At 50.6% G+C, this 18,719-nt stretch overlaps 1 protein-coding gene across 1 annotated transcript in view; it reads right to left on the reverse strand.

The window, feature by feature from the left end:
* Positions 1-17,526, reverse strand: part of TNFRSF8 (TNF receptor superfamily member 8) — a 78,562-nt gene extending 61,036 nt beyond the window's left edge. Inside the window, exons 1-2 of the mRNA XM_061160360.1 lie at positions 17,189-17,526; positions 16,587-16,649 (exon numbers count right to left, since the gene is read on the reverse strand). Of these exons, the coding sequence (XP_061016343.1) occupies positions 16,587-16,649; positions 17,189-17,251 (126 nt within the window). The 5' untranslated portion in view covers positions 17,252-17,526. The remainder of the gene's footprint in view (positions 1-16,586; positions 16,650-17,188) is intronic.
* Between the last annotated feature and the right edge of the window lie 1,193 nt (positions 17,527-18,719).

Genomic DNA, 18,719 nt, shown 5'->3' on the forward strand with positions numbered 1-18,719 from the left:
CCACACACTGCAACTAGAGAGTAGCCCCCTACTCACCACAACTAGAGGAAAGCCCGAGTAGCAACAAAGACCCAGCACAGCCAAAAATAAATTTTAAAATAAACATTTAAAAAATAAAAAAAAAACACAAAACATGTGCATGCATGCATGCTAAATTGCTCCAATCATGTCTGACTCTGTGAGATCCTATGGACTGTAACCTGCCAGTCCTCTGTCCATGGGATTCTCCAGGCAACAATACTAGAGTGGGTTACCATGCTCTCCTCCAGGGAAATAAAAACATATATCCTTTCAAAAAATCATCTTTGGTAAACTTGCTTGTTGAAGTCTAACTCTCATGTAGAAAATCACACAGGTCTCAAGTATATATGAATTTTTACAGCATAAACACATTCTGCCACCAGCTCCCAGATCCAGAAACAAGACACTAGTACCCAGAATCCCTTCCTGCCCCTTCCCACCACGGAAAGCCCCCTGCTACCTTGACTTCTACACCCAGAGACACATTATGTCTGCTTTTATACTTTACCTGGATAGAAACACACACACCCTGACAACTGGCTTCTTTAACTCAAAATTCTAATGTGGGAATCACCCACATTATTGCAAACAGTAACCATTCATTCAAGTTCACTGCCTTGCACTATTGCGTCCTATGGATATGCACAATTTGTCTATTCTACTCTTGAGGGACCTTTGGGTTGTTTCCACTTTTTGATCATTAGGAATAACCCTGCTAGGAACTTTCTTATACCTATATTTTGGGTGCACATATGTACACAATGCTGCGTTGCTGTTTTTTAGTTTCTAAGTACTGTGCAAAAGTTTCTAACTTTTGCAATCGTATGGCTTAGAGCCCGCCAGGCTCTTCTGTTGGTGGGATTTCCCAGGCAAGAATACTGGAGTGGGTTGCCATTTTCCTCTCCAGGTTATCTTCCTAACTCAGGGATCAAACCCACATCTCCTACATTGCAGGCAGATTCTTTACCCCTGAGCCACATGGGAAGCCCTGTGTACACATTACTGCTGAAGACATACCTAGGTATGGAATTGCTGGGTCATAAAGTATGTGTATGCTCAGTGTTGATTGATTCTCCATACAGTTTTCTAAATGTACTAACTGACATTTCATGGCAGTGTGTGAGTGTTCCAATTGCTCCACATCCCTGTCAACACTTGGTATTGTCAGTTTGTAAATTTTTAGCCATTTGGGTGAGCTTACAGTGGTGTTTCATTGATCTTTTATTTGCATTTCTCTGATGAGTGGTGATGTTAGGTACTTTTCCACATGTTCATTAGCCATTTGAATTGGATTATCTGACTTTTCTTCCTGATGTGTAGGAGTTCTTTATATATTCTGGATACAAGTCCTTGTTGAATATATTTACTGCAAATATCTTCTCCTATCTTCTGTTTTGCCTTTCCACTTTCTTAAAGGAGTCTTGCGATGAATAGAATCCTCAGTTTCAATGAAGTACAATTTATCAATCTTTTCTTTTATTGTTAATGTCCTATGTAAGAAGTATTTGCCTGCCCAATGTATTTAAATATTCTTTTTTTAAAAATAAAGGGTTAGAGTACGTATCTTCTTAGTATTTGTTTGTTGGCTGTGTTGGGTCTTAGCTGCAGCATGTAGAGTCTTCAATCTTTTCTGTAGCATGTGAGATCTTTAGTTGCTCCATGGGAATCTAGTTCCCCAACCAGGGATCGAACCTGGGCCCATTGCATTGGAAGCTCAGAGATTTTAGCTACTGGACCACCAGGGAAGTCCCCATTTAGATATTCTTTTACATTGTCGTCTGGATGGTATTAACCTTTTCTATTTGGGTTTCATTTTGCTGCATGGTGTGAAGTAGGGACCAAGATTTACTTTTTTCAGGAATACGCTTTTTTCTTTCTTTTTTTTGGCCATACCACACGGCTTGCAGGATCTTAGTTCCCCAACCATGAATCAAACCCTGGCTAACAGCAATGAAAGCCCTGAGTCCTAACCACAGGACCACCAAGGAATTCTTAGGAATAGGCATTTTTCACAATGCTCTTCTACATGTTTCCAGGGCTCCTTGAAAGCTAAGCCCCTTCGTTAGGCAGTGTTCATGAAAGTTTGGGGGAATGAACATCATCCTTCTTGGTGAATGAGAGGGGAGCATGAATCAGGTTTCTGGGAAGACCCATAACGAAGAGCTCCAGGAAGGGAGCGTGGCAGGGAGGTGGGGGAGACAGGGAAGGAGGAAGCTGTGTCCCACCTCTTTATCTTCAGCATCCGAGCAGATGGAGGCTGGCAGACAGGAGGTGGCCACTCATGGGATGGATTAAGCGGGGGCTTTCTTGGTTTGGGGGAAGAAAGCAGAAACCATTGACCTGCCGGGAGAGGCCTGGCTGGCCCAAGGGGATTCCCTACTCTTCTCTCCACCCAAGGGAACAAAGAAATAATACGCGAACACTCTGCTATGGGCACAGAGCAGCAAGGAGGCAGTGTGGCTGGAAGGCGGACACAGGGAATGCCAGTTACATTCTTCTCTTCTTTATTTGCACATCTGAAGTGTCACCACATAAATTTGAAATAATAAACATAACCTACATTTGCAAACACCAGTCACACAGCACTTGTCTGTCTCATGTTACCCAAAGCCCAGGGCCTTGGGGGCATTCTGTGTGCCTACCTGTGCCCAGCCTTCTGCTCCAGCAGAATCTCATTCTTCTCAAGTAAACTGGGGGCACCAGGGAGACTCTCTAGGGGCCGAGACCTGCCAGGATAGCCCAAGCTTCTCTCAGACCCGCAGCATCTCATCGTGTGCATTTGGAAGCCCATGGCTGTGGGGAGCTGCGGGCAGTGGGGAGCTGAGGGTTCAGCCCTGCCAGGTCTGCTGAGCGTGAGGGAAATTCTGGGGCCCTGGTCTGGGTTTTCCCCTCCTGGCCTGCCTGCTCCTCTCACTGATAGCTATGGACTCAGGGGGACGTGGCCCTGCTCACTCTCCCCAGGGCCCAGGGGCATGGCAGAGGGGAGCACAAATGCTTATCCTTCATCTCCCGCCATCTCACCCTGGGTCAGTGGAGAGGGAGAGGTACAGAGGAGAGGGAATCCATGGTATTACCAATCACTCCTCCCCAACCATGAGTCACACATCACCTCCTTTAGGCCACCCCCAGCTCTTTGGGGGGCTTCCCTGGTGAATCAAATGGTAAAGAATCCACCTGCAGTGCAGGAGATCTGGGTTCGATCCCTGGGTTGGGAAGATCCCCTGGAGGAGAGCATGACAACCCACTCCAGTATTCTTGCCTGGAGAATCCCATGGACAGAGGAGCCTGGCAGGCTGCAGTCCATAGGGCTGCAAAAAGCTGAACACGACTGGAGCATTAGCACGCACATGTGAATGTTGGCCCTAGTGGTAAAGAACCCGCCTGCCAGTGCAAGAGGTGTAAGAGACATGAGTCGGTCCCCGGGTTGGGAAGATCCCCTAGAGGAGGGCATGGCAACCCACTCCAGTTATTCTTGCCTGGGAAATCCCACGGACAGAGGAGCTTGGTGGGTTGCGGTCTGTGGGGTCGCAAGAGTCAGACATGACTGAGGGACTATGCAACGCACAGCCCTTCGGGGCCATATCACTACCCCACATTACAGACGAGGAAACTTTAGCTCAGAGACGTGCAGTTACTTGCCCAAAGTCACATAGCAACTAATCACAGACAGAAGATTTTGAGCTTCACTGTGTCCCCAGGTCTCTCCCCCTCTATGGGCCTCAGGCTGCCCATTTTGAAAACAAAAAAGGTCCAGGAACTTCCCTGGTGGTCCAGTGCTTAGGAATCCGCCTTGTGATACAGGGGACTCAGGTTTGATCCCTGGTCAGGGAACTAAGATCCCACATGCCCTGGGGTAACTAAGGCTGTGCCGCAACTAAAGAGAAGCCTGTGGGCTGCAACTAAGACACAACACAGCCAAAAATTAATTAACTTTTTTTTAAACAGCAGTAAATCTTAAAAACAAAAAAAAAAGGTCCAATGTGCTGAGAAGGACATCACATCACATCTGTGGTCTACCAAAAGTCCACAGTCTGAATCACATCATGAGACAAACCCAGACAAACATCAGACAGCTCAGCTCCCCCAAACTGAGGGATATTCTACAAACCTGCTGGCCTTAACTCTTTAAAATGCCAGTGTATGAAAGATGAGGAAGAACTGTGGAATGTTTCAGAAGAAAAAAAGAACATTAAAGAGGCAAGAGAACTGAATGTAATGTCTGAATTGGATCCTGAATCAGGCTGGGAAGGGGGATATTGCTGTAAAGAAGATTGAGATAACTAGTGGAATTTGAATATGGGCTTTTTATCTGATTTGTTCCATCGATGTTGAATTCCTGAAAATCTGTTTCTAAGAGATGTCCTTGTTGTAGAAGAAACATGCTGAAATATTTAGGCGTGAAGGATCAGAATGTCTGCAATTAACTAGCAAACAGAAAAAAATGATGACCATCATCATCATAATACATGTATACATAAAGAGAGACAAAACTAAAGCAATTGTACAAAACAGCAAGTGTAAATAATAGCACCTGCAGGGTTCTAAGTGCTCAGGAAGGAACGTGCATGCATGGGTACTCAGTCACTCAGTTGAGTCTGGCTCTTTGTGACCCCATGGGCTGTAGCCCTCCAGGCTCCTCTCTCCACAGGATTTTTCAGGCAAGAGTACTGAAGTGGGTTGCCACAGGGGATCCTCCCAACCCAGGGATCGAACCCAGATCTTCTGCATCAGCAGGCAGATCCTTTACCACTGAGCCATCTAGGAGGGCCCTCTTTCAACAAGGAAATCTGTGTAAATCCACAGTTTGCCACCAGGGGGTGCTATCTTCTTGCCATCCCCAGGGGTGGTGGGCTTTCAGCCAGGATTTCCAGCTGGAGCCGATCAGAGTCCCTTGAAGACAGCAGAGGACTTGGGGGCCTCTGTTCCCCATGTGGGGCTTATGCGGGAAGGCGCTGATCCCCTCAACCCCATGGAGGGGTGACCCCCACTCCTTCCAGCCCTTCCCAAAGACAGGTGGAGTCCAGGCTGCGGCATAGCTCAACCGTATGCCCTAGCCTTCACCCTAAACGTCCCCAGGCCCCTGTGGCTGGCCTTCTCTGGAAAAGATACTGGGGACTTTTTGTGCCTATGATGTCATGGCTTTACAAGCACCGAGAAAATGGGTCAGTGCAAGGTACACATGCTGTTGCAGAAGAAACAACAGCACTGACAACCCAAGGGCCCTGTGAGACCCTATTATCACAGAAATCCATCTGTGAGACGTGAAGAGCCTGCCCAGGCTCTGAGTCTAGTCAGCTGATTTGGCAACTCCAGGGCTACCCCAGAAACCCAGCTTGTGCTGGAGGGCTGACGGGCGACAGGACACCCTCCAGGGCTGGCACTCCTGTGCAAGAGGCAGCCCCATCTTCCCAGGGTGTTCCTAGCCCAGAAACTAGAAAGGGGTGGAATCGAAGCCCCGAGCTTTGCCTTTGCAGAGCTGTCCTTGAGCCCCCCCCAAAGTTGGCCCTGTCTCATGCCCTAGACTCAGTCCTCACCCTCTGGCCCCATTCATTGCCCCCCCCCCCCTGCCATCTCCCCATTGCCACAATGCCCCACCGTGTAGTCTTCCATCACCCACTCACTTGGGCCCTCCACCCATACCAGCTCCTGGCGTAGAGCACAGAACACAGCAGCCTGGTCATCTATGGCAGTCTCTGAATTCTGAGGGCCTGCCAGCTTCTGCTGGCCACAAGCCCAGACCCTGAATGGCCCATCGGCTCCTGCTGCCCCCCAGAGAAGGGGGGAGTGACAGCCAGGCCGTGCTCTGGGAGGGAAGAGGGAGTCAGAAAGGGGAGAGTGGGAGGGGGAAGCCCAAGGCCGGGGAGGGGGGCTTTTGGGTGGGGTTCCCCAGCAGGTTTGAGGCAGGGCAAGATGTCCACAGAGTGATGAGCTGTGTAACCAGAGTCATGTGGCTCAGGCTCAGTGGCATCAAGATACAGATAAGAGTGGCTTGAAACCTTCCCATTTCTAGATCTATTTCCAGGTTGGTTTGGTTTCCCTACAAAACCTGGTAAAATTCACTTTCAGAAAGCCCCACCTGGTCACAGCTGCAGAAACATGAGGCAGGCCACACCTGTAGGATCCGAGAGTCCACAGCTGGGTGGCAGGCGGGAGGGGTGGGAGGTGGAGGAATCAGATCAGATGCAAAATACCCACAGGGCCGGAGCAGGGCAGAGCTGGGAGGTGTACCCCACCCCCATCCCGGGGCTCGCCACCGCTGTTACTCAAAGTGAGGTGCCTGACCCCAGCAGCATTGGCACCATTTGGGAATTTGCTTGAAATGCAGAATCCGAGGCCTCACCTAGACCTACCATCTATCCCATTTTACAGATGGGGAAACTGAGGCACAGAGTGGTTAAGAACCTTGCCTCAAGTCACACAGCTTAGCAGTATTAGAGCCAGAATTTGGCCATCTGGCACAGGCTCTTATCCACCAGGTTCTGCATCCCGAGTCCTGTTTGTTTAACCTCCAGCTCTACCCTTAGTCCCCCAGCTCTTCCTCACCTCCTCCCCATCTGGACTTGTGAATGGCAGACCAGGGTCTCCTTACATCAACCCCATCCCTCATCCCCCACGCATAGTGCAGAGGCCGGAGCGATGTTTTCAAAACACAGATCTGATCTTCTCCCTTATACCCTGTTGAAGATGAGTAGATAGCTTCCAACTAAACTGTGGATAAAGCCCAAAGTCCTGACAGGGGCCCAAGAGACGCTGCTGGACCAGCCCTGGCCATCTGGCCATGCATGCCCTTCCTCCCTCCATCTTTCCAGCAGCCTTGTACATGTTGTTCCCCTGGGCGCCCCACCCCCCGGTCCAGCACACTTCAACTCTTCCTTCAGATTTCACGCCTGCATGCCTCTTCCCAGAGGACCCCGTCCCTGATCACCCCCATCCAGGCCAGGTCTCGGCAGGCTAGAACAAGATGTGGCAAGTTTGTGTCCTTGCTAGAGGCTCTAGGGGAGAATCCATTTCCTTATGTTAATAGTTAAGACTGAGGGCCCAAGATTCCTCTGGTGGTTCAGTGGTTGAGAATCTGCCTTGCAATGCAGGGGAAGTGGGTTTGATCCCTGGTTGGGAAACTAAGATCCCATATGCTGTTGAGCTATTACGCCCATGTGCCACAACTAGAGAGCCTGTGCGCCACAGCTAAAGGTCCTGCATGACGCAACAAAGATGCAGAATGCTAAAACTAAGACCTAACTCAGCCAAATAAATTTTAAAAAATTTTTAAAGACTGAGGACTTGTCTCTTTGCACACTTTCAACTAAGGTCGTTCTCAGCCTCTAAAGGCTGCTGCATTCCTTGGCTTATGGCCCTCTTCCTATATCTGCAAAGTGCACAATGCTAGGTCAAGTCCTTCTCCTGTAACATACACCTCTTCTTCTGTGTCATCTCTCTCTAATGCAGCCAGGAAAGTTCCTCTGCTTTTAAGGATTCACGTGAGGACACTGGGCCCACCTGGAAAATCCCCATCTCAAGGTCTGTACCCTTAATCACATCTCCAAAGTTCTCTTTGCCATATGTTAGTCTCTCAGTCATGTCTGACTCTTTGTGACCCCAAGGACTGTACCTGCCAGGCTCCTCTGTCTATGGAATTCTCCAGGCAAAAATACTGGAGTGGGTTGCCATCCCCTCCTTCAGGGGATTCTCCTGACCCAGGGGTTGAACGCGGGTGTCTTGCCATATAAGGTTCCAGGGATTAGGCTACAGATGTTCTGACCATAGCCCTGATCATAAGTAACCACTAGGATATTCTGCCAAAAGGTTGAGCTTTGTAAGTCTACTAGTCCTGGGGGTGAAGAGCCGATTCCTCATTGAGAAAGACCCTGATAATGGGAAATATTGAAGGCAAAAGGAGAAAGGGACGGCAGAGGATGAGATGGTTAGATAGCATCACTGACTCAATGGACATGAGTTTGAGCAAACTCCAGGAGATAGTGAAGGACAGGGGAGCCTGGTGTGCTGCAGTCCATAGGGTCACAAAGAGTCAGACACAACTTAGTGATGAAAAAGCAATAATCCTGGGGGCCCTAAACCCTTCCCTCTACCCTGAAGGTTCACATGAGGTCCAGACCAAGAGACCATGTGAAACTGCAGTCATCCTCCTCCTGGACCTCAAACACACCCACGGCCCACAGTCTGGCCCCGCTCTGGCCCTGGCCGTATTCCTCACAGCTGTCACGTCTAAGAACAAGATCCGGTTCCTACCTCTGGTCTCCAAGGAGCTGAGGGGGAGTGTGTACGACTCCATGCATCCTGGCCCCATACTGCACTGGGAGTGTGGTGTTGTGGTCACTGGACAATCAAGGAAGTCCCTACGATGACTTTTTGGAAGAGGAGAACTTCCATTTTTTAGTTTTGGGTTTTGCTTTTTTTTTAAAGATTCTTGAAAGGCAGGCATCCTAAGTAAAAGGCTCCACAGAAGCAAAAGTACTGAGGCTGGAAGGAGCAGAGCTGTGGGGCACTCAGTGATTTGATGGGCTGGACAGTGGAAGCAGAAGGACGGGAGGCCCGGGACTCAGGGCCAGATATCTGCACTGAACTCTTCATTTCCCACGCTGCGTTCCAGCAAATGCTGGTTCCACAGGATGTCCACAGGGGACAAGAAAAATCAAAACCAAAATGCAGAGAATCACTCCATCCCATTTGAGATGTTTCTCCAAGCCTTTTATCTCCTTACTTGCTTTCTGATTCTCCGAGGAAAGGTTAGGAATGGAGGTGGGGAGAGATGGGCACAGAGAGACAAACTTTTTCCCAAACTCAGCTGGCTATAGAACCCTGGCCTCATGGGACAACTAGTCTCTGGAAGTGACTTTGGGAAATGTGGCCTTGGGGCAATAGGGAGCCACTAAAGGTTGCAGAGCAGCTAATATGCAAGGGGATGGACAGGGCAGAGGTGAGTAACATAACCAAGATCTGGCCTGGAGTCCCAATTCTGCAATGTCTTACTCTTCACTTCCTATTGATGCTCCTCCTGCCCAAGTGAAACCCCAGGCCAGCCAGATGAGCCTGTTGTTCAGATGGGCGCCTTCATGAAAGTTCTGGGGCTGCAGCAAGTGTCTGAGATGCACACTCGGCTGTACATAAGAGATGATAAGATCCACCTCAGCCCTGGAATAACAGTCCCCAGAAGCACCAGCCACCATGGGACACCAGAAGTGCCAAGGAAACTTTGATGGTGTTAATGAGGAAAGATGTGTGTGTGTGTGGGGGGTGGTCAGTGATGGGGTACTTTGGCTTTCTTCCCCTTCTTGGAGGTACCTGGAATGCCACCCCCTACCCTGGCATCAGCCTACCTGCCTAGAAGGGGCCAGCAGGTTTCCTTGACCTTCTGCATCCTACTAGCTTACATGTGGGGGAGGCTGGTCCCAGCCCCCACTGACTGCTAGGACAGAGAGAACCCTTGGCCCCCCTGTCCTGACTCAGTAGTAGAGAGAGCACATGTTCTGGATGGAAAGTGAAGGTTTGGTTTAGGGGTTTCATGGACCTGCAGGATTGGAACCATCTCAGGGGACCATGCCCTCCCCCGAACCACATAGGGTTTGCAGCAGGTAGTGAAATGAGGCCATGGATGATGTCTTTGAGAATCCTCAGCCCCCAGGGGTTCAGAGCCCCCCACATGAAACCTGTTGATGGAGTTTCAAGAGCAAGCCCCGGGCCCAGCCCGAACACCCATGCTGCCATGCCATTTGACCCAGATGTTGGCGAAGACGTTGGCATCATCCATGGGGCAAAGCCTGTTGTCCCAGACTCTGCAGTCTGGCCACCTCTACCCTCCCTCCAAAAGCTCTTCCCCATCAGTCCAGGTGGAGGTGAGGACAGGCCCCTGTGGGCTCTCACAGGCCTGGACAGTTCTTCACACAGTTCTGATGGCATTCCCCCACCCCATGTCCCACTTCCCATGCTGCCGCCCTGGAGGGCAGGGACTGTAACTGGTTCGCCTTCATCCTGCATCCATGATGCCTAGCATACAACAGGCACTTAATAACAGCTTACCTCTCACAAGGCCTCACCACATGCCAGGAGCTGCTCTCAGCACCTCTCCTCTACTATCCCATATAATCTTCCAACAGTCTTACAAAATAGCTACTATGATCATCCCCATTCTATAGATAGGGAAGTTGAGGCCCAGATGAGTGACTTACCCTGCCCACAAGCATCACGTGGTAAGTGTCAGAAGTAGAATATAAACTTGGCAGGCTGCCCCTTAGCCATGATGCTCTGTATGTGTGTCTGTAGTCACTCAGTCATGTCTGACTCTTTGTGACCCCATGGACTGTAGCCCTCCAGGCTCTTCTGTCCATGGGATTTTCCAGGCAAGAACACTGGAGTGGGTTTCCATTTCCTTTTCCAGGGGATCTTCCTGACCCAGGGATCAAACCTGCATCTCCTGGGTCTCCTGCATTTCAGGTGGACTCTCTACCCACTGAGCCATCAGGGAAGCCCAAACATGATGCTCTATTGTCTCCCAAACAAGACTTGACAGGTTAGGAGTTTGAGTAAAATAGGTGAAGGGGATTAAAAAGTACAAACTTCCAGTTATAAAATTAATAAGCTACATGGATGTAATGTACAGCATAGGAAATATATTGTCAATATATGTCAATAATACTATAATATTGGTGACAGATGGTTACTAGACATTGTGATGCTTGATTCATAAAGTATATAAATGTCAAATCACTATGTTGTATGAAGTGAAGTGAAAGTTGCTCAGTCGTGTCCAACTCTTTGCAACCCCAAGGACTAACCAGTCCATGAAATTCTCCAGGCATGAACACTGGAGTAGGTAGCTTTCCCTTCTCCAGGGGATCTTTCCAACCCAGAGATCAAACCCAGGTCTCCCGCGTTGCAGGCAGATTGTTTACCAGCTGAGCCACAGGAGAAGCCCAAGAATACTGGAGTGGGTAACCTATCCCTTCTCCGGCAGATCTTCCTGACCCAGGAATTGAACCAGGGTCTCCTGCATTACAGGTGCATTCTTTACCAACTGAGTTATCAGGGAAGCTGTCACTATGTTATATACCTGGAACTAATAAAATATAGCATGCCAACTATATTTCAATTTTTAAAAAGACAACATGAAGTACACAGTAGGTGAATAGTGATCTTCAAAAATGTCCATGTCCTACACAAACAACTTAAATGTCCATCGCTTCCACTGCAGGAGGTGCCAAGTTTGATCCCTGGTTAGGGAACTAAGATTCCAGACGCTACACAGAGCAGTCAAAAAAATAAAGCATAACCAAGATGAATGGGCTTCCCTGGTAGCTCAGATAGTAAAGAATCTGCCTGCCCTACAAGAGACCTGCGTTGAATCCCTGGGTGGGAAAGATCCCCTGGAGGAGGAAATGGCAATCCACTCCAGTATTCTTGCCTGAAGAATCCCATGGACAGAGTAGCCTGGCAGACTACAGTCCATAGGAGTCACAAAAGAGTCAGACATGACTGAGCAGCTAACAAGACAAATGGAAGATCCTACCTTTGAGTTGGGGTGAACCAACAGGGTAACATAGTGGCCCCCAAAAGATGTGGGGTCTTAGTCCACATCAGTAGCGAAGCAGGGTGGCTCCACAGAGGGCGGGCTGACACTCCCAGGCTCCCCCGAGCCCAGGCAACACCAGGAACTGTGATGTCGTCTGTCTCTGGTGCCAGAACCCACATCAGGAGCCTGAGTTCTGCAGAGAGCTCCTGATTCCAACCCTCAGCCCCCACTTGACGCTCAGATGTGGGCAAAACAGAACTCTTGCTTTTCTCCAAAACACTCTTCTGTCCCATGTCCAGTTTTCCCACTCCCATAAACGATACCACCACTCGACCAAGTATGGAGCCCGCAAATCTGGACAGAACCCCCCCGCCATTCCCATCTTGCCCTCTGCACTCACACCCAATCCATCTGTTGGTCCTATGGATTCTAGCTCCAAAGTACATTTCTGTTTTCACATTCCACTCATCCCTCCCCTGGACCACAGCAACAGCCTGGCTCCCGCTCTACCCCCAGCAGAATGAAGGAACTTTAAAATGCGTGCAATGTCATTCCTCCACCCCACAAAACCCTCCAGCCACAGATAGAGGTGTGTGTTATCCCCTACTTTCCCACCACCCTCCCACGCTATCCCCTGCCACACACGTGGCCTCCTTCCTGTCCCTCCAACTTTCACTCCTGTATGTGTCCCCACCTCCTAGGGAGAGACTGGCCTGTTTTCCCCACCTGGGGTGACTGCCCTTCTCACCCTCAAAGGTTAGAATTCTCTCCACTGCAAGGGGTACTGTCTGGTCACTGTCTGTCAGTCTGGTGGAATGTTAGTTCCATGAGGCAGAGACCTGCGGAGCTGACCCGGAGGCACCTGCAGCATCCAGAACACTCCCTGGCATACAGTTGATCAGTCGCTAAGCCGTGTCTGACTCTTTGTGACCCCACGGGCTGCAGCACGCCAGGCTTCCCTGTCCTTCACTGTCTCCCGGAGCTTGCTCAGATTCATGTCCATTGAGTTGGTGATGCTATCTAACCAATCTATCCTCTGCTGCCCCCTTCTCCTTTTGCCTTCAGTCTTTCCCAGCATCAGGGTCTCTTCCAGTGAATCAGCTCTTCGCATCAGGTGACCAAATTACTGGAGCTTCAGCATCAGTCCTTTCAATGAATATTCAGGGCCGATTTCTTTTAGGATTGACTAGAAATATTAATGGGATGGATGAATTGCTAAAAGCGGGCTTGGGGCCCATACCATGAGAGAAATACACGTTGGAGGCCCTGGGTGTAATGACTGACCAGGAGACCTCAGAGGCCAGGGTCACAGTCTTCATCTCACTGGAAGAAATTTCTGAGAAATGTGGACACATCTTGGTTACATAGCCTCAGCATCCAGAACCAGGATCGATGGGCAAACACTTCAAAGAGATAGACTTCAGCTTATCCTAGAGAACTTCTCGATGCCAAAGTGACCCAGGATGGCATAAGTTGCCTGGGGAGGAAGGAAGGGAGCACCCTGTCCCCGGAGGCCTACAAGAAGCTGAGTGATTACTGGGAACAGCCTGGGACAAAAGCCCTGGAGCCAGGCCTGGCACCGAGCAGCTGCTTCTTTAAGAGTTTTTTGAATGAGTGAATACTTGGATGGGCCTGAAGAGTTAGGCACTTATTGGGTAATTGGACTGATTGGCATATTAAAGACCCTCTCCACCAGCAAGGCCACTGAGAATGCCTAGGTTCTCCCCTAGGCAGCAAAGACTCTAGAATGAAGTGCTCCTCCCCTTATCCCAACAGCCCCTGGCAGGAAGGGGAAGAGAGCGAAGCTGGAGGACCAGCTTTGCCTGGAGCTGCCTTTTTGGACCATCTGTCCATAGCGTCTGGGGCTCTGGTCCTACTTTGACTTGACCAGTCTTGAGACTGTGGGCAAGATCCTCTCCTGCCTCTGAGCCTCCACATCCTTGTTTGGAAAATGGGGACTATGGTCCCAGACAAGCCACCAACAGGGTCAGGGCACCATGGACCCAAGAAGACTACATGCGGTCCAAGCTGGACTTAACTAACCAACCATGAAAGGACCCTCAAGCCTCCCGGGGCTCCCCAGACTCAGACATCCCTCAGCTTCATTTCCTTCTAATAATGTTCCTTGAAGTGAAGGGAGGGTTGAGGAATGTGTGTACAAGCCTAAGCATGAATCACAACTCAAGAAACGAGGCGAGGTCAGATATGAGTGGGAGCAGAAGCAGAAACTTACAGTAAACGCTCCCCTTCTCCCAGCACTGACGGCTCTCAAGCTGAGTAAAGCTCCCCCACCATCTCCTGTCGGCCCAGGCCTCCTTCTGAGGAAGACCAGCCGGCATCTCCTTCCACCTCTTCACATCAGGGGCCCCCTCTCCGGCTCCCCTCCTCCTGGTAGAGAGTGGACTTCTGCCCCCCAGGCAGAGCTGGTGCAGCCTTTGCCAAGACAAAACCAGAAAGTCTGTCCTGCACCCCTCCTGCTGGTACATCCGGGTCAGCACCCCCTCTATGGAGTCCGAGCTGAACTCTGGAAACCCCGATGGGAGGCGTGAGAACCTGCCTCAGCAGGATGGCTAAGTCAGCGCAGAGGTCCGAAGGAGCTGGAACGGTGAGGTGCGGGTCTGGGAGGGAGGCTGGCTGTAGCCTCAGCGCTGGCCTGGAGGAGGACTGGGGAGGCAAAGTTCCTGAAAAGGCCTTCGGCCTCCCTGCCCCCCGCCCCTCCTCTCCTGGGGCCTGGATGAAAGGATAGGGAAGTTGGGGAGGCTTTTCGGGTAGTGAATTTTACTCTCACCAGAATAATCCTGGATCGCATTACAAAATCGCATGTGGGGAGACCTTAGGGTGAAGCAACAGAGGCTAAATCTTTTTCTCAGAAGGTGACACACAGCAAGAAAGCCTTCTTGCCTCAGAGATCTGACCACAAAATGATGGGGTCTCATAAAACCAGAAGGCGAAGAAAAAAAGGACTTTAATGTTCAAGCCCTGATTCAAGCACTTTTTAATAATGAACTTTCCAAGTTTTTATTGGGGCAATAGAGGTGGAAGAAGGCTAGAAAGTGGGGGGAGTACTGAGATGGGCAGGCAGCCCTGCCCCCACGGGCACCCCAAATCCTGCCCAGAAATGACCCATGTCTGAGCACCCGGCAGACCAGGGACGCTCAGCCTCCTGGGTCGGTGGGAAATGCAGATGAACACAGCAAGGATATGGCCCTCTTCACCGGTCACACTGACAGAAATAAAAACTCTGATAAGATCAAAAGTCGGTTGGGATGTGGGGAAGTCACTACTCTACTCTCAAACCCTGCTGGTGGGAGAGCAAAGTGTCTAGTCACCCTGGGAGGCAATTCTGTGGCGTCTTTTCATTTGAATGCATTTTCACCCTGCGCCTCAATACACTCTTCTCAGCTTCTTCTCTGAGTAAGAAACATGCACGTTTCCCCAAAGCATCCACATGGGGCTGTATGTTGCAACAGCAAGGAAACAAACAAAAAACAATGATGGAAACCTTACTACCCATCCATCAGGGACACACATTAATAAACTATGGAACCCCCTACACTTTTGGTAGAATACTAGATGTCATTTTGAAAGATAAGTGGAGGATCTGTAAGTATTCACATGGAAAGCTCTCCAAGATACACTGCAGACATGGTAAAAGCCAAATGAAGAAAGAGCAAAATGTTCCATATGGTATAGTATATGGGAAACCTAATATTTTTTATAAAATAGACATAATGGGGACATGCATTTATAAAGTTCTAGTGGCACTAGTTGTAAAGAACCCACCTGGCAATTCAGGAGACCTAAGAGACTTGGGTTTAATCCCTGGGTCGGGAAGATCCCCTGGAGGAGGGCATGGCAACCCATTCCAGTATTGAGTGGATTCTCTTACCTAGAGAATCCCATGGACAGAGGAGCCTGGCCAGCTACAGTCCATGGAGTCACAAAGAGTTGGACATGACCAAAGTGACTTGGCATGCATACACAGCTCGCAGAGGAAACACCAAAACCACAATGGTGGCTACAGCTTCAAAGGAATCAGGATAAGGAGATGCCCAATAATTCAGCTTTATCTGTAAGATTTTCCCTTCATGGATCACAGCCTTGTCATGGCAAAGGGGCTTGTGCAACTCAGTGAAGCTATGAGCCATGCCTTGTAGGGCTACCGAAGATGGACGGGTCAGAGGGAAGAGTTCTGACAAGACACAGTCCACTGGAGGAGAAAATGCAAACCACTCCAGGATTCTTGCCAAGAGGACCCCATGAACAGTGCGCTTTTTTTTTGCATTGAGGATATATTCATTTATCCCTTGTGTAAATACCTGTTATTTTTTAATTTAAAGGGTGATTTCACTTTATAGAAAGGAGAGACATGAGTGCCAGCCACAAATTGCTGGAAACCTCCCCCAGCCCTTCTCACAGTCCTCCCTTCCCTTTATCCCCGCCAAGACCTTAACTCCCCAGACTTTCACCCTCTCCCAGGTCATCAGCAGAGGGCTTAGCAGGCTGGGAGGGGGTTCTCTAGCCAGGGCCTCTGGCTAGCATAAGGTATAATGCTGCCAGCTGCATGCCCCTGCCCTCTGGGGTGTGTGTGTGTGTGTGTGTGTGTGTGTGTGAGAGGAGAAATGTTTCACATTGCCCTATTGAAGATGGAAGGGGGCAGCTGCTCGTGCACTTTCCCACCTACACGTTCCCTCCTTCAGCCTGATGCCCACTCCATATCCCTCCTCCTGTAGGATTAAAGTGGGGGCTCGCCCCTCCCCCAACACACTGTTGTTGCTTCTACCTCTGCCCTCTGTACCAATATACAGCATGCACTCACCAACACCTACTGCGTTCTAGGCAGAAGTCCACTAGGACTTGTGTCTCATCTTCAGACCCTGCTCTCAGTGCTTAGGCGGCAGACCACGTCTGATTAATCTGAGCTCTCCCCCACCTCGTGCCTCTCTGGGTGCTGGCCATTGGTAAGGGCTCACTTTTCCTAAAGCAGTCCCCAAATTCAGTACTGGGGCTTCCCACAACAGACAGCTGCTCCACCACTGACCTTTTTCCAGGGATGGACACCCACCACATGCTCCAGAGCGAGAAATCCACGTGAGTTGGTTGGCTGGACAAGGGCAGGGAAAGCTGATCTGGCTGGTCTGACCCCCTCACCCTGCTCCTCACCCACACCCAACTCTCCCTCCCTTTCTAGACCCATAAAGAGACTGAATACCAACCTCTTCTGGTCAAAGGAGACCCCCACCTGTCCTGCCCAGACCCGCACAGATCTCACTTGATCTACCCAGGACCCCACTCAAAAACAACCCATCTCCTGCAGGCAGTCTCCTCTGCTCATTTATATTAAATGAATGAATGAATGAATCATCCTAGCACCCTGGGAGGGTGGGAGAAAACGCCCCCACTAGCCTGTCAGCCAAACGCCCACCTATAAATACTTGCAGATTCGGGACCCCCCACACCCCCCCGCCCCCGATTATCACCTGTGGCTCTTCACCCCGCCTGGTCAGGGAATGAGGTGTGGCGCGCCCCTGTTCTCCCCGTCGTCCCACCAGCCCTACACTGTCCGGACTCAGGGCAGCGATGGCAAGAAAGGGGCTCCGGGTCGCTCGTTGGCGCCTCCCCAGGATCCTGTCACCCCCTTACCTGCGGGAAGGCTCGGAGCGCCCCCAGGAGCAACAGACCAAGCACAGCACGGAGGGCGCGCATCCCGGGGCCGGGGCGGAGGACTGGGCTCGCAGCCCGCGCCCACCAGCTCAGCCTGGGTAGCGCGCTGCACCCACGTGTGGTGCCCGAGACCAGCAGCCGCGCAAGCGCGGGCGGACCTCGCAGACCCTCGGCGCACCTCGCAGGCCCCAACCGCACGCTGCGAAGTCACTTCAAAAGAGGACGCTCCTTCTCCGAAGTTTCAGCCTTAACCTTTCCCTTCCACCACTACTCGAGGCGCACTAGGTACCCAGTTCCTGTTTCCAGGAACGCAGCTACTTAGCGGTCAAGACAAATGGGAGAACACACGTGCAGAGATGACTCAGGAAAGCCACACTCGCCTTTTGCTGTTTGAATGGCCCGCCCCGGATTTGACAGAACCGGGGCGTCCTGCTGCTTCAGGGTGGGGGGTGTTGCCCAGCCCAGCTGGGCTGAGGGGCGGGGAGAGCGGCTCCCGCCCTTGGCTGGGCGGTGGGGGCAGGGACTCAGGAGATTGGGAAGCTCCAGTGGGTCTCAAGCGTCCCACCCCAACCCAAAGAAGGGCGAAACCCGAGTAGGCTCCTGCTCTGGACACTCTAATTAACCCAAACCTTCTCTCCTGACCTGGGGATTCTTTGGAAAGGAGCACTGGAAGCTGCAGAGAAAGCCACCGTTACCCGTTCACCACCATTCATAAATGTTCCCTGGGAAACGAATCAGTAGAAGGATGGATGGGCGGATGCGTGGGTGGGAGGATGGGTGGATGAGTGGCTGAGTGGGAGGGTGGGTTGTGGGCTTATAGGTGGCTATTTAGACAGACTGACGGTTGGAGGGACTGATGGAGAAAAGAATAGATATTCAGTTATCAAACCACAGGTGTTTCCCTGCCCCCTGAGAGTTTTCTGCCTAGAGGAGGAGCCTAGCACTCTTCCCTAAAAGAAAGACATTGTGCAAACCTCATTCGAATTAAGTTCTCATTTGCAGCAGTTGATTTTCCCTTCCAGGGCTTCTCCATCCCATGGATTCTCCGCTACTTTCATTCTTTGTCCTGTACATATTGGTTGCACATCCACTGGGCAGGTTGTAGGACAAAGGTCCATTTGCTTGTCTTTGTGTTTGTTTGTTTATTGTTTGTTTTTTTTCAGAAATGGAAACCAAAGCTCAGCAACAGTCATCTGGTCCTCGGTGCTCTGATTAAAGATGGCCAGTTGTTTTCCTTGAGCCCAGAATGCCTCAGGATTCTGTATCTTGGTCTGTGCTGCAAGGCATAAGGCCCCGTCTTCCAGAAATACCTCCATCTCCTTGGCCCACCAACAGTCATCTGCCATCAGGACTCTCCCAACAAAGTCCCCACAACCCTCCTTGAACTCCTGGATTCCCCTTTAAAAATGCTTATACTGTGCACTCTCCCTGGAGACCCACTTCTAGGCTCTCCCCAGATACACTGGGCCCAGTGTCCTGGGATGTTTGAGCTGGGATTGTGTTAAACAAT

The sequence above is a fragment of the Dama dama genome, chromosome 14 (genome assembly GCF_033118175.1).
Source record: "Dama dama isolate Ldn47 chromosome 14, ASM3311817v1, whole genome shotgun sequence".
Classification (NCBI taxonomy): Eukaryota; Metazoa; Chordata; class Mammalia; order Artiodactyla; family Cervidae; genus Dama; species Dama dama.